General features: G+C 36.5%; 1 protein-coding gene across 2 annotated transcripts in view; it reads right to left on the bottom strand.

Annotated features, from left to right (window-relative positions):
• LOC149843336 (uncharacterized) overlaps positions 1–25085 on the bottom strand; it is a 129960-nt gene that overhangs the window by 35850 nt on the left and 69025 nt on the right. For both annotated transcript variants that reach the window (XM_089999725.1, XM_089999724.1), the window contains exons 10-12: positions 12682–13260; positions 12426–12537; positions 11563–11700 (exon numbers count right to left, since the gene is read on the bottom strand). In XM_089999725.1, coding sequence (XP_089855851.1) covers positions 11563–11700; positions 12426–12537; positions 12682–13260 — 829 coding nt within the window. The remainder of the gene's footprint in view (positions 1–11562; positions 11701–12425; positions 12538–12681; positions 13261–25085) is intronic.

The following is a 25085-nucleotide window of genomic DNA, read 5'->3' on the forward strand; positions in this document are numbered from 1 at the left end:
GATTTTTAAATGACAATAATCTTGAATAAGCAAATAACAAACTTAGGCCAATATAGGCATTCATAAAGATGGTGAAGTTTGAAAATCTTATGAAATCCACTATTGTAACTTAAAAAATAATGCTCACAACCAATCTTCTCACAACAACCATGAAATCTTCATAAAAGAGTATATACTCACAAGAAGATTATAAGGACCGAAAGGCTCCTTAAAGAAAGCTCAAAAAACACACAAAATTCCCAAAGAAGGGGGAAACTCCACTAAAGTGGGGGAAATCCCAACAAAGAAGAATAATAGATTTATTAAAAAACCTTATGATAAAGTAAGATTGTACTATGGCATAAATCTATAAAATTAAACATTTATCGAGGAAAAATTCAAAACTCTTAAGTTTTATCAAAAAACATGACTTAATAGATTATTACCAACTCCTAATGCAATAAGTACGCAACAAACATTAGTGAAGACCATAAATTTTATAATGAGACAAGCTCTTTAAATCAAATTGAAAAATCTTTTAAGAGTATAAAGATGCAAAGAAAATCACCATATTCCATAAGACCATTTTAAAACTTAATTCAACCGGAAAAAAAAACCTTCTTAATTAAATGTTGCAAATATAAAAAGGACACATTAGGAAAGTGAATCAAAACTTATTAAGGAATTTTTCATATATGTCAAGCATTTTTCAAAAAAAACTACACCTCACAAACATTTTAATCTTAACATACCTTTCTTTAAAGACTTACCATTCATATAAAAGGTATTCTTATAAACAAAGTTAGGTTTAAAATATAAATTCAAAGCTCCAATGGTCATAAATTTTTACCGACTCATTAAAGCAAGTTTTGAGCAATCATATATCTAATTTTTCGCCAAACAAGTTATCATTTAAAAATTTTCAAAAAAAAACATACGAAAAAGATTCAATAGAGTATCAAGTAACTCAAATTTTTATAAAAATACATAATGACAAAGAGTACACATAAAAAAAAGAACATATTAAATTCTTCATACAATACTTAAAGAAATAGAATGCATACCAAATAACTTTAAGAAAGAAAAGAGAGAGAAATGAATACTTCACCATTTTTTTTTTAATTCTTGAATACCACGCTTCCCGATGCACCAAAGAGCAACTCGATCTCAACCGAGCTCTAATACCATGTTAGAAAGTGACTTTGAATACATTAGGTTCAATAATGAACTCATACACATGCACACGAAGTGCGAATATACCCACTCAATGGAACAACACAAGCACATCATATGCTAATACATAAACCCATAAAAGGGGTAAATATGACTTAAAGTCATAAGTTGAATATTATTGAGGAAAAAGGAAGAAGAGGGTAAAAACCCTATACAATGGAGCATAAGTTCCTACAAGGAGTGGTTAAAATACAAGGGGGGAGACCCCTATTTATAACACAAGAGAGGAGCCACAAAGAGGGCTCCCAAAGGAGTCGTTGGGAGCCCCCAACGGTCACATTTGTGACCGTTGGGGGCTCCCCAACGACTCTTTGGGGAGCCTCCCTAGGTGGCGCAAACCCAAAAAAAGGAGAAAAATAAAAAAGGAAAAAATAAAATTAAATTACAAACATATTCCAAATGGAATATGCGTAAAACTGTGAAATGTCTAAACTACCCCTATGCCTATAAATAGAGAAATATATATTTTATATATAATTAGGATAATATATATGCATATATACAATATATGAATATGTATTATCCTTTATATATATAAAATATATATTACAAAGGTTGAATGATACATTTTAACAAAAACTCGTCTTGGCATGACTCATAAAAGTGATGAGATTTTGGTCATTACTGTACCGGAATCCAATGTTAAGCCTTATAGGCCTCCCCACTTTGCCAAAAATAATGGCTTTAGAAAGGGTGTCATTTGCCACTATTGTAATGAACCGGGTCATATCAAACCGGTTTGTCCTAAACTCAAAGGAAAAGTGGCCGCGGTTGGTGAAAATATCCAAAATAAAGAAGAAGTGACCAACAATGGAGGAGACATTAAAGACACTCTAAATCAAATTTCGGAGGCACTTCAACACCTTCTTAAGTGTTTCTCAACTTCGGGTGCCGCTATCGCAACCTCCTCATCTCCTTCAGGTATGAGGATTTTGGACTCTGATGCTTCTTTTCACATGGTGCCTCGTAAACACATCATTTCTAATGTCCATTCCATTCTCATAACATCTTATGTTTCAACGGCCGATGGGACTTCATTGAAAATTGAAAATATTGGAACACTTGATTTAAAACATTCTCAAAATTTATTTGTTCCAAAAGTAAGGGTAGTTCCAAAAATCAATTTAAACTTATTTTCTGTTTCTCAAATTATCGATCAAGGATGTCAAGTCTCTTTCTCACCTAAGGATTGCACCATGCAGGATCTCCAGTCAGGGAAGCTGATTGGGCAAGGCCATAGGAGGGGCGATCTGTATTTCATGGATTTTTTGACACTACCATCCAAGTCTTTTTGTAATTTTGTAAATGTTAAAAGTATAGATGTTTGGCACAAGAGACTTGGCCATCCGAATTTTTCAAAGATGTCTCTCTTCTCCTTTTTGAGAAACTCTTGTAATGAAAAAGGTATTACTTGTAAAGATTGCATCTTTGGTAAATTAAAAGCCACACCTTTTCCTCAAAGAAGCTTTATCTTTACATGACCGTTTGAATTAGTTCATTCCGATGTTTGGGTCCTTCTCCTATCATGTCTAAGGGAGGTTTCTCATATTATGTAATCTTTGTCGATGATTTCACTAGATACACATGGATTTTCTTTCTAAGTAGAAAATCCAAAGTGTTTTCCATTTTTAAAGATTTTCATGCAATGATCAAAAAACAATTTCTAAGTAATTTGTCTATTCTAAGATCCGATTCCGGAGGAGAAAATATGTCAAATGAATTTCAAACTTATTTGCGACAAAATGAAATTTGTCATCAAAGATCGTGTCCTAACACAACGCAACAAAATGGTCTTGCAAAAAGAAAACATAGACACATTATGGAAACAACTAGAACTCTTCTAATTTCTAAAAATATTTCAAAGTCTTTTTGGGTCGAAGCCGCTTTAACTTCAACATACCTTATTAATAGAACTCCTTAGTCATCCTTAAAAAATATCTCTCCTTTCAAAAAACTTTATAATATGTCTCCGGATTTCAAAAGACTAAGAATTTTTTGTTGTAAATGTTATGTACTTACTCACAAAAATGATAAGTTTTCCCCGAAGGCTATTGAAAGTGTTTTCTTAGGATACGGTGAAAAACAAAAGGGATACAGATGCTTTGATCTATTAAATAATAAACTTTATATCTCAAAAGATGCTAATTTTCTTGAAGAAGAAGATGGTTTTGCAAATAATAAGCCAAAAAACAAAAATGACTATTCTTTCTTGTTTGATTTACTACCCCGACAAGATGAATCAAATTCAATTGAGAATATCGAACATCTCAATGAAGTTGAAAATCAAAATAATCAAATTTTTTACAATGTAAGAAATGAATCTCATGAAAATATAGATGAGCATATAACAAATAATACTCAAGTTTATACTAGAAGAAGTGAAAATACCAAGGTTGTCAAACTAGAAAGCGGAAGCAGGAAACACTACGGGAATGGAAGCGAGAAGCGAGGCATTTTAAAATTTATAAGAAACGGGAAGCAAAGTATCAATTTAAAAGCGAAATATTAAAAAAATGAAGCAATATGGTAATTGAATAGGAATCAAACAAGAAACAAATAAAAACTAAAATAAAATAGATCATTCTTATATTTCGTGATTTTTCATTAAAAGAGTTAAATTTTTGTTAAAATCGGATGGCTACTAATTTAAAGAAAGTACATGTTAAGTGAGTGAAAGCGTGAAAGAAAATACATGAAAAGAAACGTGAAAAAAGCATATAGGAAGCATAGACCATGTGTGTGGGAAGCATAGAAGAAGCATGGGGGAATCGAGATTCCCATGAAGTTTCGGAAGCGAGGAGTATCGTGCTTCGGAAGCGAGTTTCAAGGAAGCGAGCTTCCCACCTATTTAAGAAGCTTCCGGTAACTCTGGAAAATACTTATCCATGTGCTTTTGATAAATTTTCTCAAAATATGTCTTTGGAAGAATCATCTCAAAGAAGGTCAAAGTGTATCTCTAAAGAATCAAATAGATTTATTTCTTATGAGTCTTTTTCACCTCATTTTAGAACTTGTCTATTAGACATTCACTCCTTTTATAAATCATTTCATTACAATGATGCTAAACAATATGCACATTGGAATGAAGCCATGGAACATGAACTTAATGCACTTACGAAAGCCCACACTTGGAAAATTGTGGATCCTCCTCAAGGAATAAAACCCATAGGATGTAGATGGGTTTTTAAGGTAAAAACGAAAAGTGATGGATCTTTAGAAAGATATAAAGCGAGATTGATAGCTAAAGGATATGCACAAGAGTATGAAGTAGATTATGACGAGACATTTGCCCCGATTGCTCGAATGACAAGTGTTCGAGCTCTTATTGCAATTGCTTCTATCAAAAAATCGCATATTTATCAACTTGACGTTAAAAATGCCTTTTTAAATAGAGATCTTAATGAAGAGGTTTATATGGATCCACCTCCTAGTATGAGTTTAAATGAAAAAAATTTGAAACTAAAGAAAATATTATATGGTCTTAAACAAGCTCCCAAGGCTTTGTATGACAAATTTAGTAATGTATTAATTAACTTTGGTTTTGTTTCATGTTATACTGACATTGCTCTCTTTGTTAAGAAAATAGGTGATTCTATTGTAATTCTTCTCATTTATGTTGATGATATGATCATCACAGGAAGTGACAAAGATGGAGTAAATGAAATTAAATCTATGTTAAAGTAAACTTTTGATATGTCCAACTTGGGTTTTCTGAGATATTTTCTAGGTATTAAGGTGGCTTATTCATAGAGAGGATATATTTTATCCCAAATGAAGCTGACAGCAGACATTTGTGCTAAGTCAAGGATTTCAGATGATAAGAAAGTAGAAACTCCTGAAGTTATAAATGTCAAATTAAGACTTGAAGATGGTGTTCTACTTGATGATCCTACTCTTTATCGACAATTAATTAGATCACTTGCTTACTTGTCTATCACGCGACCAAATATTGCTCATATTGTTCATTCAGTAAGCCAGTTTCAGCATGGTCCTAAGAAAGTTCATATGGCAGTTGTCATGAGAATTGTGCGACATATCAAGAATACTATCTCAAAATGGCTCTTCTTATCCTCTTCTTCTTTTAATTTGACTACTTATATTGATGCAGATTGAGGAGGTAATCCCAATGATCAAATTTCAACTACTGATTTTTGTATTTTTTTAGGGGATTCGCTTATTTCTTTGAGGTGCAAGAAGCAGCAAAAAGTATCCTTGTCAACTGAAACTGAATATCGTGCCATGGCGACTACAACCATAGAGATTGTATGGCTTAGAAGTCTTCTTTATGATATGGGGGTCATCATCTTAAATCCTTCAAATATGTGTTGTGACAATAAGTGTGATCTACATTGCAAGCAATCATATCTTCATGAGCGCACCAAGCATATTGAAATGGATTGTTACTATGTTCGAGATGAATATCTAAGAGAGACGATTTCTTTGCCTTATGTCACATCAGAATATCAGTTGGTTGACTTCTTCACCAAAGCGCTTCCAACTCCTCGCCTTCTGTTTCTCTTTAACAAACTTTCAGTTTTCTTCCCGTAAAGTTTGAGGAGGGATGTTAATATATATATATATACCCGATAGGGGAATTTTGGTCTTTTTATAGTATATTTTATTTTTATGTATTTTTTAGGTTTCTCTTTTTTGTATTTTTACTTTTTCTTTTCTTTTTATATTTTAGCCTTTTGGGAACCATTGGGGGCCCCACCTAAATAGGCGTTGGGGTCCCCAACGATCATATTAATGACTGTTAGGGGTCCCCAACGTCTATTAGGAGAGCCACAATGGCCTCCCTTTTCAGCCTATTTGTATATAAAGGGGTCTTTCCCCCTCCTTTTTGTAAAGAGTTCTCTCCTCTTTTCTCTCTTGAGTCTTGAATAATATTTTTTTGCCTCTTGGTTTTCACACCATAGTGGGTTTGTGTATATTGCACATTAAGTGCTCGTGTTGTTTGGTTCATTATTGAACCCTTTTTGTATTTCCGTATATCTCATTACATCCTGGCCTAAATTTCATCAAATAAGGTGCCAAAAGCTACAATCCAAACAGGAGGAATCAGAGTCTAGCGAGTATGTCTCTCCTGTGGTTATTGGAAGCTTATATCCTTCAAGGGAAGCCCGCTTCTTGAGAAACTGCTTCGGAAGGCAAAAGTTAAGCACTTCCCAGACTCAATTTCTTTATCATGGGAGTGTGCTTCTAAGTACATCATATTTCAAACTTGATACTAAATCTGGATCCGATTATTAGCTGAATCCCATTTTAGCTACCGAATCCGACTGAATGCACTTGGATTCAGTATGATATCTGACTTGAATCCTAACCGTTTACATCCCCATGTATAATATTTTTAGTCTCTAAAAACTAATTTATCCATCTGACCAATTTGGATTATGAGCATCAATGGGAGGAAGAGCTACTTTCCCTCCAATTTCTTTCTTCTCCTTTATCATTTTCAAAGTACTTCTCTAGGAGTCTCTACACTTGGACCAACCCTACATGGATCCCCATTGCATCGAAGTCCATATGGATGCAATCGGTCTCCATTTGGACTTTTTAATCCAATTTAATATAATTTTTCAATTTAAGTGTTAAATTGAATTCTATTATCAACTATGTGTTAGTTAAACACAGTTGATAAATAATGTAACTACATCTAATCAATAAGTACATGCTTCATTAAATAAATTACTTAATTAAAAATTAAATAAAGTTGTGATTAATTACCAATTAACCAATAATTGCTAATTACACCATAATTAACAAGAAAACGGCAATTAAAATACCATCCACTATTAATGTCATTAAAAAGAAAACAAAAATTTTTATTTCAACCATTACAAATTCTCCTCTTTCTTTATTTAAAAAACAGAAAATTTGCAGATATTACACTTACCCTGGGACTTTGGTGGGACACCCCCCTACAATCCCATCTAGGGAGGGACTGCAAATGTATAGTTCATGTATAGTTCATTTATTTTTTAATGAGATTTATTGAGTTGTTTCTCTAAGTTTTGTTCACAATTCGTGTGTGTGATTGTTCCCTGAGGGAAAGACTTTGCTCCCTCACCCATCCATCCATCACCACTCATCGTCGGCCAATCAGGAATGTATTTCTCCCTTTCAGCTATTTCTCTACCTACCACCTTGATCCTCGTGCTCACCATGTGAGATCCTTGTCTCTCACTCTATCAATTTTCCCCCTGGTCGTGTCCCCTACCTGGAGGCACGCCCTCGCATGCCCCCTTCTTTTTCCTAGGTCGAGTCCTTGCCCGGACTTGCCCCTCCACTTTAGTCGGTCACGTCACCGTGTCCCTTGTCCTGGGACATGGCCTGGCCGCAAGCCACCCACGTCAACAGCAAGTGTGTCATTAGGGATGGCAGTGGGCCGGGGCGGGGGCGGGGGACAAGGTCTCCACTCCCACCCCGTTTCAAAATCTGAACCTTCATCCCCGCCTCCATCCTCGCACGGGAATGGATTTTAACCTCACCCCCCCCCCCTCCATCCCCGTTTCATGTCCTCCATCCCCGGTCCAAACGGGGGCGAGGTGGGGCGGGGCCCCGTTTCCCCGTAGTCTATAGTCATCCCTTAAAGGATTTGGGACGGGACGGGGCTAGGCGGGGATTGGGACGAGGATGGGGCAGGGTGGGGAAAAGCGTAAGTCCATCCCCACACGAGGATAGATTTTAACCTTCATCCCCGCCTCCATCCCTGTTTCATGCCCTTCATCCCCAGTCCAAATGGGGCGAGGCATGGCAGAGCCCCGTTGTCCGTCGATCCACTGCCATCCCTATGTGTCATCCTCCCTAAGGACATGGCCTGCCCCCTTCCTCCTTGCAACACGGTTGCAACATGTCAAGCGCTACACAATTTATCAAAAACTATAAGCTTATTATTAGAAAACTAATTCAAGCAAGTCTAAATCTAATAAAAAAAATATATAACTAATTGTTTACTTAACTAGCTTTACTTATAAAAACCAAAACTAATTAGTCAAAATATTAACTTAAGGCAAGACTAATCCTAATTATCAAACCTATAGTTACTTAAAAAACTCATTTAAGAAAATCTGATTACTAAAACTATAACTAATCACTTACCTAAAAATCGCAAGCTTTGCAGGTGACCTCAGCACTATTGCAGCTCCACTCCGCAGCCCCATCTTCCTCCCTTCATTTCTCCTTTTCCATACCCCCTAAGGGTATTTATAGGGAGGCTAAGGCAGCAAGGGGGGTGGGGAGGGGAGAAGGTTGGTTGGGGGTGGATGGGTGAAATTACCATTTCACCCCTGACCTTTCTTATTTACATGTATTCTTCATTTACTTAAGATATTAAGCAAATGCCCTTTATTTGAATCTGTTAAAAACATTTACAATTCAAATTCCTCAAAAATAAAAAGTCAACTTCAGGGTTTTAATACAAATTTCAGAATTTTGCAGTTGGGGCCCAAAATTGTGTCTCTTGAAATCTTAAGTATTTCTTCAGTCTTATATTTTTAAACAATTTATTTTTATATATTATTATTTTGTGTTAAAAGTTTGGGAGAAAATATTTCACAAATTAATTATTAAAAGTATTTTTCTGCTATGGCATCTTTCACAACACTTGGACAAATAAGGAACTAGGTTTGACTTTTATATGAATAATTATATTTGGAGTAAAATTAAGACCTATAATTGGGGAAAATAGGGTGGTATATTAAAGATCCTCTAATCTAACCAGGCCCAACCAGAAATCAATATCTTTAATGACTTTAGTATGCAAAAGAAGTTTTGGATCTGGAATAGGTTCCAACTCAAACCAAACATGAAATATTCAAAAAGGCTCCAGGTCCATTCTGTATAAAACATTTAACAGTGCAAAACAATAATCAAATAAAAGATGCTTAAAATGTTAGCGAGCTACCAAATTCATGATGAGAAGTGAAAATCAAAAAGTTTTTTCTGAAGTGGGGATCCCTGTATGTGGTGTGAACAGGAAATGGGGTAGGATGAAATTATGAAACTTGTCCCATTCATGAATGGGCTGGGCAACCCTATCTGGTACGAGCTGCACACAAATGTGGGAACTTTGGCCTCTAAGCTTAATGATTGGTATGTGCTTGAGTCACAAAGGAAAAACTTATGGGGTTGATTGATTCTCTTGACAATTTGCCCTTTCGAGTGTCACATCCTATGGTCTGTTTGGTGGTGCTCTCTTAGTGAAAATTTTGTTGAGATTTATATAGAGACTGAGATAAGGGTTTGTTGCCCTTGCCTACCCAATCCACCCTTCCTCAACACCTATTACTCGTTCTATGTCCATCTTACTGATTCTACCACATGTAACTTCTTTAAAAATTATTAGCATTTTGTAGCAATTTACTGCATGAACACATAGAAATGCATGCAATGCTAGCACACACACACAGAGACATAAAAACACAGGATGCACAAGTGCACATGCATACACACATCATCATGGCAAATTTCAAGCACTTGTGATTCCTTAAATTTCAAAAAACAAATATTTTTTCTCAGAAAAACCTCCACAAGGCCTGAACAAACTAAAAGGAAGGAAAACCAGAAAATGATGATAAGAAAATAAAATAAGAGTTTTAATGTCTTTCGAACAATATAGATGAGGAATTTTCAAAATCACACCTAAAGTTTCGACAATAATAAAAAACATACCAAGTTTTCTATATTGTTAACACACCTAAATGTTTGTTCCGCAAATAAAAAACACACTTCAGTCAATTAAACTTCAGTTATCATTAATCGAAGTTGAGTTAATAGAATAAAGTTACTGATTTATCCTCAAAATAACAATAACACACCTAAAGTTTTGGCAATAATCATCAACACACCTAACTTTTGGTAACTGCACCACACATTTAAGGTAAACTTTGACATAAGAAACCTTGGAGATTTTTTATTAACCATGAAAAGGTTTAGGTGGGTTTCTAACAATAATCAAAACTTAGGTGTGTTTCTTATTATTTCTCAAGCCTTGGTTGTGTCTTGAAAATTTCCCAATGCAAATTTAGCTGGAAAAATCTAAAGATTAGCAATCATAAACAATTAAAAAAAAAGACTCCACCTAAAATGTAGAGTTTACATAGACGGTCAATTTTTTCTAATTATGATAAGATATCTCTAATATTATTTCTTGACAACATGACCATCTAAGATGCATGCATATTTGTATGTACATACAAATATACATGCATCTTAGATGGTGTTCAGTATTGGGTGACTAAAGCGCAATAGGAAGAGAGAGTTCATGTCGTGGATATGTTAAAAGTGGATGTAAGGAAGTGTGAAAAAAGATAAGTCTAGAAATTAATATATTAGAAAACATTTAAGAGCATCACAAATAAGTAAAAAAAAACAGAGTGTTTAAGTTGTTTTTGGATACATTATACAAAGACCAATCATAGCAACAGTAAGAAAGTTTGACAAGATGCAAGCACAACTGGAAGAAAAGAAAGATTATTGAAGACTTGAAGGCAAACAGCGAGAGGTGATAAGAATGATTACAAGGTAACCAAAGTCATAGCCCTACAAAAGAAGGAATGGAGAATCATGACTTGTAAAGCTACATAGTATGCTATAGTCACCTGTATCATTCAAGGTAATTTCTTGCCAAGGGTTTTTCTCAGAGATATAGTGTTTCTCAGGAAAATCCCCGAAGCTTTAAAAATTGAAAAAAATATAACTATTAATTAGAAAGATAGGAAAATAATAGGTTCCGTATAAATTTTCTTGCAAAAATATAAAGAAACAAGTTTTTAAAGTTTTTAAAATACAAAAGAAACAAAAAATACAAAAACTTGAACAAACATATAAAAATAAGATTTTTTATATCACAAAAATATCATGATAATATAGTGATGATGTTGTGATATTTTTATTTTAGCAATATCTGAAAATTATTGAGATATTTTGCAGATATTAATGGCAATAATACAGCAATGTTTTCAAAATATCAGTAACATCGATGATTATGATGTATGAAAATATAGATATATGTGTGTGTATGAAGAGAGTATCAAAGCAAGCACAGTAGGAGCAAGAAAGAGAGCACAAGAAAAGGGTAATGAGAAACTTCCTTTAATAATGAAAGAATTTGTTACAACCTTTATAAAGGAGCGAGCTCTCTTTCTAACTACACTATAAAAGTTGGACATAAAAGACTATGACTTTTGACTTGTACAACTGAATTACAGAATGTACAGAAATACCCCTTAAAAATATTGTAATATACAAAAAGTGCAGCAATGACACTCAAAATCTAAAAAAATGAAAATGTTATGATTTTTTTCAAATGACCTTAATTGCTAGAAGACATAATACATGTCATACCATTTTGGAAGCGTGACGCAACCCTAGAAATATTGCAGACATGGAAACAACACTTGAACAAAGGAATTGCAAGCCGCCAGCCAGGCTTCGCGATTTTGAAAAATGTTCCAATATGATCCTATTAACTTGCCGCACATTCTGCAATTAAAATGACTATATAAATCAATATAATGATCTTACCTAGTAGAACGGTAATGGAAAATTAAGAAGGCAGTTTCACTTCAGTTAAAAGTGCTTCAGTCTGTAAAATGCTGTGGAAAGTACTTAGGTGGATGAAGTGCTTGTCCCTAATGATAAGAAGTGTAAGCCTCAAAGAGCATGAGGCATATGGGGAAATCGCCATGAGGTCTTGCAAATAAGGTGATGTTCTATAAGAAAACAGTTGGATGTTTCCCCAATTTGATAAATGAGGGAAACCCCATCAGATCTCAAAAAACATGGATTTCTGGCAAGACTGAAGCAATATAAGTGAAATTTTCAAAAAGAATAGGGAGAAAAGGGAAAGAAACGTGCATCTTTTTGTTGTGCCCACTAGCACTTTATGCACTAACAGCAGCACCTCAAAGGTTTCTTGAAGCACAAGGCAACACGACGCATACACCTCAACACCAAGAGGCATGTGTGTCCTGCCCTAAAACGACATTTCTAGGCACTAACAACAGCACCTCATTGTAAGGCACCATTTTGCACCTTAAGGCTTCATTTTAGCAATATCATGTTGACCTTGGTTGATGAAAATGAGCTTTAGGAGGATAATTTAGCTTCTGTAGAACAAAAATTTAGCAAACCACTGTTTTTCAGTGAATGTTGAAATGCTACTGAGGAAATTCCAGATATAATTAAAAGTGGTCTGTCATTCTTACATCATTGGGATCCATTAGCAAAAGGATCAAACCCTCTGCCATTCTTGGTTCCCATGTCCACTGCTTTTGAAGTTCACCTTGCTCTAGCTGGAGAATAAATTCAGCCGCACACCTGTATATCATCAATAACTTCCATTAAGATAATCTTCAAATGAGACAACTCATAAAACACCTAACGTTTCAACAGTTCTCAGCAGCAAAAAAGAAGTTCCAACTTCAGTTCTATAGACTCAAGCATATTGGAAAGGCTTTAAACCTTTTGAGTATCCTCATCAGAATGGCCCATGATGAAGACACTTGTACTGAATTTCTGGACAGCTTTCCATCTCCACTATCATCACAACCTTTTGGAATTTCCCATTCAAATGAAGATGAGATGCTTCCAGCATATGATAATATCCAATCTTTTACTGAAAGTGCCATATCATTACTGTTTCCAGCTTCCATGATAGAGAAACGAGATAAAACCCAAAAAACAGCCTTAGAAAATGAAATGGGCAGAGAAGAGGGATTCATTTCCACTAAAACATTGAACCATATCAAAGGAATGCACATCCACTCATTACATTCCCTAGAAGTCAGTTTGCTTAACGTGCTAAATTCAGTCCAACAACTGGTGTCCTTTTCTTCAATATCATGAGAAAAAGGATCGGCGTCTTCATCATCATTGAACTTGGCAGAAACATTCACTTCAGTACATATATTGATTTTTGACTTGCATGAAATCAAAGCAGCTGCATCAGAAACTATAATGGTATGGATAAGATCAAAAGCTGGCTGCCTCAGAGAACTGTGGAGTGCAGAATCCTTCAATGAACACAGCAGAGAAGGGCCCCTATCCAAAACAAAAATGAACAGAACAATCACATAAGCATATTATGTGTAGATGGGTGTTTTCTCACTGCTCATACAGTTTGATACAAAAGCCTACAAGACGACAGGCATGCAGTAAGGAGTGTACAGTCGTAATTTTTTTTAACATAACAGTACTTTAGACAAATTTTAACTGTTAACTAAGAGCAAGTGAAAGAACAACGTCAAAGTTTTGTACTTTACAGGACGCAATAACAAACAGACAAACAAAAGAAAATAGTAAACTAATCTTTTGACTTCAAGCAGCCATGAGAACAACTATTTGCTAAGATAAAAAGACGGGGAGAAGCACATCAATGTTTTTTATAGTACCAAAGATGTCCAGCCTTTGCAAGGCTGTCCTCCAGATAACAAATGCCTACCCAAGGACCACAAACTTACCTCCTTCAAACATCTAAAGTTACATCCAAGTTCTCCAGCAAGGATGTAAAAGCATATCGTAGCCCGTATTGGTTAGGCCCAAAATAAGATATGTATCACATCATATCGTAAAAAATTGAAAAAAACAGAAAATCCAAAAAAATAGGAAAATTCTTAAAGAAATCATAACACATGAAACAATGATGAGTTACACAAGATACAACCATAGAATCACATATCAAGCATTTATGATAAGACATCATCAAAAATCAAATGATAAACATAATAATGCATGCATATCTCACAAAAACAATGCAAAATATGAAATATCATGCAATTAAGAACATGTCACATGACTCATAGTTTCATAATACATAAACAAAAACAAAGTAACCAAGTTTGTAAATACTTTAAGTTTTACGTAACCAAGTTTTTCCAAAATATAAACAAAAACAGATGTATATGATTTTAATCGTCATCATTATCTTCTTCTTTTGTTTCTTCTCCTCCTCCTTATTCATCATCCACATTCACATCCTCCCCAATATAAGTAGGCTCTTCATCATCTACCTCCCGTGCTCCTTCAAAATTGATCCATTGAATGTCATTTTCATTTAAAACACTTGGTTCTTCTTGAACCCATGCATCCAACACATCAAAATATTATAGATTGATGGGATCAAAATTGCTCTTTGATGATACCTTCTCAATTTGCCTAAAAAGATAGCATGAAAAAATTAAAATTAGTTGTGTTTTGTATGACATAAAAAAATTTAAATAAATACATAAAAATGACAAATAAACTTGATAATTTTATATATTTCTTCCTTAGCCACAAGTTGTAGCAAACGTAGACGAGATCATTGATAACAAAATGAAATTGAAATAGACAAAATAGATTACTTGAACGCATCGTTGAACGGTTCCGCACTGCTACAGGTCTCCCCATATCATACAGCATTGTCATGTATCTCTATTTCTTCATGAATTTTATCTTAGATGCAATGATCAAGGATCAACCTCTCGATGCAATCCAAATTTTCCTTGTTCACTTCTTTGTCCAATTTAAATGTAAGGGAGTATCTAAATGCAGCATTCAAATACTATGGTATAGCATAAAGAGGTTGATGAAGTTACACAGTCCACCTATGATCAATGATGCAACATATAGGTTTGTATAATTTTTTTTCCTATTCAAATTGTCTCTAATGGCTCCTTTTGCTCTATCCATGGCCTCATAGAGATAACAGATAGTTGGCTTGTCTTCACTATCAACTAATCTAAGCACTTTCATCAAAGGTATGGTGATTCTCACCAACTTCATGCAAGAGTCCCAGAATTCACTTTTAAATACAATATCCACAATTTCTCTTGGCTTTCTTTTTGTTGCATTGGGATATGCATTTCACTCATCTGACGAAAACATTCTTTTGAGTGCAATTCTATTTTTTTACTAGACTTTGCATTGTCGAAAAGTATGTAGCAAATGTAGTAACTGCACTACGAATCAACTCATCACCATTGGTATACTTTCTCATTAAGCTAAAAATTCATGCATTATTATATTATAAATAAATTTTGTAATTTCTTGGCATCATTTAACTGTTTGTTTTATCTCAACTATGTTGTTGATGTCCTCAAACATGAGGTCTATGCAATGGGCAGTACATGAAGTCCAAAAGAATGCTCATAATTTTCTACCAATTCTTTACTTGCCCTATAATTAGATATATTACCAGTAAATTGAATTGAACTATATTTTCAGGCTTCACCTCATCAAATACCTTGAACAACATATATGTTGTCTTGGGTGTATCAAACAGATTTATAGATTTCAAAAGTGTAGCTCCTTTCGGGCAATAGACAAGAAAATTTATCAATACACCTTGTTTCCTTCCATGGCTACTTTAACTCATCAAAATATGCCTTCATTCCATTCACATTAACATCTAGAATTTTTCCTCTCACATCATGATATGAAGGCATTTTATATCCACACCCATACTGGTTATGGCATTTGCCATGGCCTAAAAATGAAATGAATTTGCTGCATTGAAAAGAATGCAAGCATCATAAAACCATCTCCCAATCACGACATTGGCTTGCTCGACTAAATGTTTTGGGGTCATAGCAATGCGAATGTCGGGTTGCAACCCAAGAGTAGTCCAAAGAGAGAAAAACCACCTGATAGAGCCATCGTCTCTACCTCCTCTAGAGGAATTCCCTCCTCCTCCTCTTTCTACTCGCATCACTATTGCTAGCACCAATCACACATTTCTCCCTTCATTGCAGAGCTTCCTACTACTTATGTTATGCTAAGAGTTGTAGGATCATAAACAGAAAGTGTAATTAACCAAATATGCACAAGTACAATGTCACTAATGGGCTACAAAGTGTGCTTAAACATAAAAGCCTCTAATGGGTCAAATACAATAAGCTAGAAAGGCTAACACAATCCACTCACACTCACAAAGAGTAAGGGAGAGAAAGAGAGAAAACATAAAATATAATAAATAAAGTTGTATTAAGAATGCTTGAGACAAGCATAACTTGAGAAAAGGGGGAAATCCCTTTTATATACAAAAGGTGGGCTCAATAGAGCTGTTGGGATGCTCCCAACAGCTACAATAAGTCGTTGGGAGCCCCCAATAGCTCTATTTGGTCTTTGAACAAATAGCCCTTATGAAAGGGATAAAAAAAATATAAAAGTAAAAAAGAAAGGACAAATGTTCCCCTAATGGTCACAGCCTATTTAAGGTGACTGATATGACCAAAACATCCCTAATGGGTATAACCTATTATAATAATGTACAAACAATATAATATATATATATATACATATAAATATGTATATATGTACATACACAAATCTAATAATATATATACATATAGATGTATATATATTTTAACACACACACACACACCCTCAAACTGACGGTGAGATCACCGAAAGTTTGACTAGAAGGAGAATGGGGAGACGGCAACGCTTTGATGAAGAAATCCACAAGTTCATATTCTGACGTAATATACGAAAGTTCAATAGTGCCCTTTAGAAATTTGTTGCGAACATAATGGCAATCCATCTCTATGTGATTTGTCTGTTCATTGAATGTGTGGTTGCTAGTAATATAGATTGGACCCTTATTGTCGCAACGCATCTTCAAAAGAATGGAGATGATGATACCGATATCTTTGAGTAGACTTCTCAACCAAACAATTTCAGTAATAGCGGTCACCATTGCCCTGTATTCAGCTTTAGTGGAGGAAAATGACATCAGTTGTTGTTTCTTATATCTCCATGATATCAACGAATCGCAAAGAAAAATTCAATATCCTATGGTAGAAATACGATCATTGGGTTACCACCCCAATCAGAGTCCGTATAAGTAATTAAACTAAGAGATAAAGAAGAGGATAAGAAAAGCCCTTTTGTCATTGTCTCCTTCAGATATCTGATCATATGCATCATTGTTGTCATGTGAATAGTAATAGGCGCGTATTGAAATTGACTTGCACTGCAAACCACATGTTATATTTGGCTGGTTGATAGATAAATATATAAGGGACCCAATCAACTGACGATAAGGAGTAGGATATTCTAATGAAGTTTCATCATCGACTCTCATCTTTGTGTTGATCACTTCTGGGGTATTCACTTTCTTTTCGTCAGTTAATCCAAATTTAGCAATTATATCTTATGCAATCTTCATCTGGGAGAGCACATACCCTCTAGAGGAATATTCAACTTCGATACCTAAAAAATACCTTAGAAATCCAAAATCAGACATATCAAAATTTCTTTTAAAAATATTTTTAACTATTTCAATGTCTTTTTTATCACTTTCAATGATAATCATATCATCAACATATAATAACAAAATAGTTGTATTGTTTCTTGCATTTCTAACGAAGAGAGTTGTGTCAATATAACAATAGATAAAACCACTATCAATAACAATTCTATTAAACCGGTCATACCAAGTCTTTGGAGTTTGTTTAAGACCATAAAGAGCTTTTTAAGTTTAAGAAATTTTCTTTTTTCAATGTCAAACCCAGACAGAGGATCCGTATAGACTTCCTGACAAAGATCACCATTTAGAAAAGCATTCTTGGCATCTAACTGATACATAGGTTATTTTTGATGGATGCTAAGGCAATTAATGTCCTAACACTAGTTGTCCTCGCAATAGAAAAAAGGGTTTCTTCATAGTCAATACCATACTCTTGAGAATACCCCTTTGCAATTAGCCTAGCTTTATATCTTTCCAAAGAACTATCACTTTTGTATTTAACTTTAAAAATTCATCGGCAACCAATTGTTTTTTTCCTAAGGGTAAACTTACAACTTCCCATGTGTTGACTTTGTTGAGAGCATTCAATTCTAATTTCATGGCATCTATCCAATGTGAATGTTGTTTAGCTTTATAAAAATTGGAAGGTTCATGGTAGGCATGGATCATCATCAAGCAAGCTCTATAGCTTGGGTAAAATGATTTATAAGACACAAACCTTTTTAGAAGCCTAGAGATCCTTAGAGTTTTTCTAGGTAACGATTCCTCTAAATGTTCTTCTAATGATAGATTTTGTGAATAGTTTTCAAAAGCACTTGGATGATTTTGCCCCTCACAACGAGTATACACAAAATCCATTGGAGTTCTCATTAAGAGAGTTCTAAATAACTAAAGCACAATCTTAACATTTCAAGTCAATCTGAAAGTGTCGTACATAGTTCATGACCATAAACCATTTCATCTAATATGCTAATACGCTAGTTTTCTGCATTACAACTCTGAACACACTAAGACTGTAAAACCCGCAAAAAAAATTTATCGGACCCGGGCCGGGTCAGGTCCAGACCCGACCCGGGCCCGTCATCTTTAGGGTTTCATAACCCGACGCAGGAGAGGTTTTGTTTAAAACAAAACCCCCCTGTGCGCCGCACCCCCCACCGCGCATTCGACCCGATAAGGGAAACCCATCGAGGTTTCCCCTTTTGTCGCCCCTCCCCGAGCTCTTTAAGAGCGTTGCGGGAGGGGAGGATCGATGCCCCACCCCCCTTCTCGTTCCCTGCAGGCGACAACCTCGCCGGCAATCCCGATCGACGCCCCCTCCTTCCCTGTGCACGCCGCCGACCGCCAGCCACCTCTCCTTCCAGGTACGCCACTCCACCTTCTCCTTCTCCTTCTCCCCCTCCCATCTCCCTCTCTGTCACCTCGCCAGGACGCCGGCAGGCGGCGCACGGCCCCTGCCGCGCCCTCCCACCTCCCTCCTTGCTTATTGGAGACCCGACAGGGGGCCTACAGGGCCCCTGTCGTCCCCTTCTCTCTTTTGGGGTGCGCCGCAGTGTCGGCAGCGGCCAATGGCCCCTGCGACACCCCCTCGCCCCGATCTCTCACCTCTCTCTCTCTCTGTCATCTCGCCGGAAGGCACGACAGGAGGCCGGTGGCCCCTGTCGTGCCCTCCCTCTTCACCTCCCTCTTTTTCCCCCTTCTTAGGGGTTCGCAGGGAGGCCGACAGGTTGCGCACGACCCTTGCCGCGCCCTGCATACCCATCTGAGGCCGACGGGGGTTCTACGAGGCCCCTGTCTACTCCTTCTCTTCCCTGTGAGAGTTTGGGCGACCGACAGGAGGTCGGTCGTCCCCCTGTCTCCCGGCCCCTCTTCTTTTAAAACCCAGCAGGGGCCGATGGCCCCTGCCACTTCTTTTCAAGCCCGACAGGGGGCTTTGGCCCCTGTCACCCTCCCCTCTGCCATGATCTGCGAAGGGGTCGGCAGGAGGCTGATGGCTCCTGCCGCCCCGATCCCTCTCTCGTCGGCAGGGGCTAGCCCCCTTCCCCTTTGGTGCTGACAGCAGGGGCTGCCTCCCCTGTTTTGCTACCATCGGCAGGGGCTCGACCCCTGTCGATTCGCCACCGTCGGCAGGGGCTCAACCCCTGTCGATTCGCTGCCGTCGGCAGGGGCGCGACCCCTGCCGCTTCGTTGCTATCGGCAGGGGCTGCCCCCCTGTCGATTCGCTGTCGTTGGCAGGGGCTTTTCCCCCTGCCGCTCCGCTGCTGTCGGCAGGGGCTCGCCCCCTACCGCCTTAGTGCCATCGGCAAGGCCTCGTCCCCTGTCGCCTAATTCTACCCTTGCCCCGTTGCACCATTAATTATATTAACATAATTGAATATTTTTCACACTCTTGTAGATTTACACAACAGGTCCCGATCGTGCTACGCGGCTCAACCCTCGTATTATCCTCACGCGTAGGCGTACGCAGCTGCACGACATCCCAAGGTAGGGTAAAGTCGCACAAAGGGCAATTGAGGAACGTATTTAAGTTGAAATAATTAAGATGCCCATGCTAGATATGCTTAGATTTATATTGCTTTTGCGTTGCATATTTTCTTGTCTGCATATTTATGAGTCGATGTATGATTTTACTCTTTGAGTATTAATTTGCGTATTTGCTTATGTGGTTGAAGGTGGTTTCGTACTTTTTGCAATACTCATGCCCTTAATTGCTTGCCTATATGCTTGCATGTTCGTTCCTATGGGTCGATGTACAATTTCATTCTTCGATCATTATTTTGCATAAGTTGATTATGAGTTGAGGTGTAGTTTCGTATTTCTTGAAATACATATGCCCTTGTTTGCTTGCATCCATTTTTGCCTGCACGTTTCCTTTGAGTGAGGTACGACTTTGTGTCTCGTGTATTACTCATGACCTTATGTGTTTGCCTGTCTAAGTGGTCAAAGTATGGTTTGGCACCTCGTGTGTTACTTATGTGTTTTTCGCTTGATGTGCGGCATCGCAAGTCGAGAGTTGTTTGTCGTCATGTTATAACCTGCATATGCTCACATTTATGGTAAATATGTACTTACATAAATGAAGTCTTGTGCCTATCCTGATTCAGTTGTTTTCAAAACACTAGAAGTTGTACTTGCGCATTGCAGTTCTTTAAAAGACGGTTTCCTCCTGCGAACCCAGTGCTCTTCAAATGGCACAGCTCTTGCAAAGTTAAGTTTTAATCCTCGCAGGATGTCGAAGTTGCATTTGAGTCCTCCCAAGTCCGCACACTTGGAAAAAATATTTTATAACCCCGATTTGAGTTGCGACCCAATTCGAATAACCCCGATCAGGGGTATAAGCATATGAATGAGTGGGGTTCTGTTGAAGGACCCATTCTGTATTTATCAATCTAGTGTCACATGTCGATACTAAGATAAATTTTGGATGTAAGATTGATAGTGTTGTGCCTTGCGTGAATGACTTAATGTGGCATTATGGCTTTTAAGGATGAATCGTGCCAAATGAGCACTCTTATATTCTTTGGATCGTTATGAAGTTGTGTGTTGGGTGTTCCTTTTGAGAAGCCCACACACCTTCCTTGTTCAGTATAGTGTACTTTTAGACATGCATAACATGTTAAGTACTTTGTTGATCGGACGAGAGATCCGAGATGACCTTGCATCATTGAAATATGAAAAATGTTGTTGAAGTGAATTCAAGACTTATCTTGCCAGGCTGTGTTGTATTAATTCTTTTGCAGATAATATCTGTTGGGGTTTCTTTTGTGAAACCATATCCCTTTCATCGTAGTCGTACTTATGACATGTACGACCGTACTTTTTGACAAGTACGTTTTCTTACGTTGCGATGATTGGATAAGTAGGTTGTGGCAACCTCGATGAGTGCAAATAACAAAATGTTGTGATCACCTAAATAAGTGATGTTTTCGCCTTCACCGGCAAGATACTCGAGTGGGTCGAAAGACCAGAGTATGTAGAATGGGTCTTCAGTTAACTACCCCTGCTGTACTCATTCGAATCGCTGACTCCTGTCAGGAGAGAGGACAGGAAGGTACAAAACTTTGATGGACAGACCATTAATGGCAGTTACGAGCAAAAGACTCGGCTTCCCCAGTCATCAGAGTTAGGGGAATGAAACTACTATAATTATCCTAGGTGGCAGTTCTCCATGTTTGGGATGCATCCATTGTTTATGCTGCTTTGGGGATTTCTCTCTTGGTCACCGACCGTCCCCTTAGGTGCGGACTCAGTCAGCTATCCGGGTTATCATAAAATACATAGCATAATAAACCCCCGGATCAGTCTAGGCTATTTCTAGAGTCGTGCCTTGTGCGTACCCGTTTGGCCAGTTAATATCGAAACATAATTTAAATTTGATCACATAATGTGTTCAATCATGCACGTGTGAAAGTTATAGTGTACAACAGGTTCAATACTTATGGAATTGTGTGTGTGGTTGATGAAGCATTGTATTTTGCTAGTTAACTTTCTTGTGCAGTGCTTTGCTTGTAATAGTTAGCCTACTTGTGCCAATAAAATGCTTGTAATAATTTTAGCATTGTGCTCATGATCGTTGCGCTGTGAATCTGTTGAAATTAAATTGCTATATAATTGCCTATCTACTTGACATCTTAAATTATTCTGCTTAATTATGTTCAATATTGTCCTGTTTGTGCACCTACCAGTTTTTAGTGAAACTGACCCATTTTATGGACAGGTTTTGGATAGGTAATACAGTCTGCGATGACACGATGGCGTGATGAGGTCAAGATAGAGCTTTTTCCCTGACGTTTCGCTCCTAAGGACATGTTGGTAAATTTGGTATAAAGTGTGTTTCAAAATTTCTCTTTTATTAAACCGTGAGTTAATAAAACTGTTTTAGTAAGCTTCTTCTTGGTTTCAACAAACGAATTCTCAATTATTGAAACTTTGTTTCTAAACCATTTGATTTCAATGGTTGTGCGGGATTTGACAAAAGGAAAGTTTACGCTGTAATGTGCTCAAGATCCATTGACTTGTGGTTTTAAAAATATCATTTTCCGCTGAAGTATTATTTAAACTCTGATTATTGTATGATTTCAAAGCTTTCTAAACTTTTTTAAAAAGTTACAAGTCCTGGATTTTTGGGGCGTTACAAAGACTGCACTACTTCTAAAATTTTAGTAAATAAATTTTCAACATTTCATTTCAGTTCTTTTTATTGCTTCTTCATAAGTTCAAGAACTTTCCCAGATTTTTGTAGTGATTGTGGTGATGGGTCATCCTCACATTTCATCTTAAAAAATCTGTTATGGTATCCAACAATGATTGAACTCTTCTATCCAAGGTTGAAAAAGTGTATCATAACCTGTGTCAATCGAGATCAAAATAAGAAACTTATCATATTGTATCGGAAAAAATTGCATTTTCCACTAAAAATTCTTTAAAACCCTTTAAAAATCCAAAAAAAAACATAATACATGAACAAAATATATTTATTTAATAAGATTAACTAAACATAAACATTGTCATTAAACATTCATGATTCAACTAAACATAGATGTCGCTCATGCCACAATCAACTAAATATAGATCTTATTACAAGTTTTGTGATAAAAGATACAAAACAACATCAATCATCTTCACTATCAAACATCCCACGTTCTGCATCAGAGATGACATCTTGTTGTAGGCTTATGGCTCTTTATTTGCATGTGTCAATGCTTGTGTCATTACAAATGATTCATCAACACTTGGAGGACATCGAGCCATTAGTAAATCTAATCAACACCAATACAATCAGTTAAGACAAAATAACACTACATTCAAAAGCTAAAAGGTTTTCATAACTCGTTACAAAAGTTAAAGTAATAATTTGTAGTTACAAAATGTGAACAATGGTAGACAAGATAGAGTTCAGAAACATGTCTATATATAAGTCGATCTTTCGTGTATTCCAGAACCATAAAAGTTACACTCCACTACTCCTTCGAAACGCATCTCTAAATCAACCGGTGTACAGTATTTCAATATAGGATTCCTTAGGAAGCATCCTCCAAGACTTTGACCTCTTAGGGCATAGATTACTAAATCTAATCACCACAAAAATGTAAAATAATGTTCATTAACGCACTTAGGGACAAATTTTGAGTTCTAAGGGCATAAGAAATGGGATTGAGGGTGAAAATGAAGCAATATTTTCTAAAAACATGAAAGAAAAAAGAGCTTACCCTCCTCCAACTTCAATCATATACAAATGAAGCAAAAAATGAAAATTTTTTACCTTATCTCACTTACTTCCGTGAAAAATGAGTGAGAATGCACTCTTACACGAGAAAACTTCAAAAGCTCTCTCCCTTGCACAAGAATCGAGCTCCAAAATACTCTCAAGATTGGGTTTCCCTCTAATGACCTCGACACAAATGAGAAAATCGACCCTATGGAGATCTTTAAAACCTAAAACCCAAAGGGTAACTTTTAGGCCTTTTAAAACCGTACAATACACACTGTATCATACGATGTGGTACGATATATGGGGTGTATTGTATGATACAAAGTCAATCCGGGATGTATTTTATTGTTTTACCTAACAGTAATGGTGTGTATCGTACAATACGGTATGATACAACATTGCTTCTATCTATCCTTTCAAGCTAGCAATAATCTTGACATGATCATTAGTTAGAATGTTAGGTTTGTTACATCGTTTTACGAAGCTTCCTTGGCCTGCAACATGCAATTGAAATGTATAAAGCCCAACATGAATCAGTGTTAAAACTCACTGAGTCAAGTCGGTGACTCGGCTCGACTCGAGTATTCACCAACTCAAATTATTGAATGACTTGGAACTTAACAAAACTCTACCCAGTCATGGTTTGACTCGAACGAGTCATGGAATGACTCAGCTGAGTCATACATATAAAATGTATTATTTATAATTTTTATATATATAAGTATGTATATGTATATATATTATATAGCCACTAGAATATGAGAAATAGAGTGTGAACTGAGATTTTCATCGGGTCTTTTGTTTTTGTCTTAAAGTCGACTGCACACATGTGATCTACATGCTTTGTTTCAAAAAGGATCAGCTCTTGAATCATCGATTGTGATGCATAAGCAAGAATTTTTAAGGGTTGAAAAGCAATGGCTCAAAATTTTCATAAATATTCAAGGATCCAAAATTCATGTTTTTTATCCAAAAACATGATCGAACAGTCGTTTCCTAGCAAATGGACCATGTTGGATGCATATGCAGGGTTGGATTTACAAAAAAGGCATCAAAAATGCATAGTTCACACTAGCTTTCATCTTTCCAGTTCTCATATTCTAGTGGCCCTATATATAGATATAGATATATATGTGTGTGTGTTGGGGATTACATTTGGTCATGTCACCATTACCTACAAATGGCTTTCTTTTTCATTTTTTATTTTTTTGTTGTTTTTCATGAAAGAACATGTTGAAACCATCCATGAAGTCAAATTGGATAAAAACAACTAGTTCCATGGAGATCCAAAGGCATTGGTACGTAATGGCACCATTACCAAATGTTATACACACACACACACACACAAACACATGCATATTATGTATATTATATATAAATGATATACCTGCATAATTAATAATGTAATGTATATTCTTTGTATAC

Source organism: Nuphar pumila, chromosome 3 (assembly GCF_984573655.1).
Source record: "Nuphar pumila chromosome 3, dmNupPumi1.hap1.1, whole genome shotgun sequence".
NCBI classification, from domain to species: Eukaryota; Viridiplantae; Streptophyta; class Magnoliopsida; order Nymphaeales; family Nymphaeaceae; genus Nuphar; species Nuphar pumila.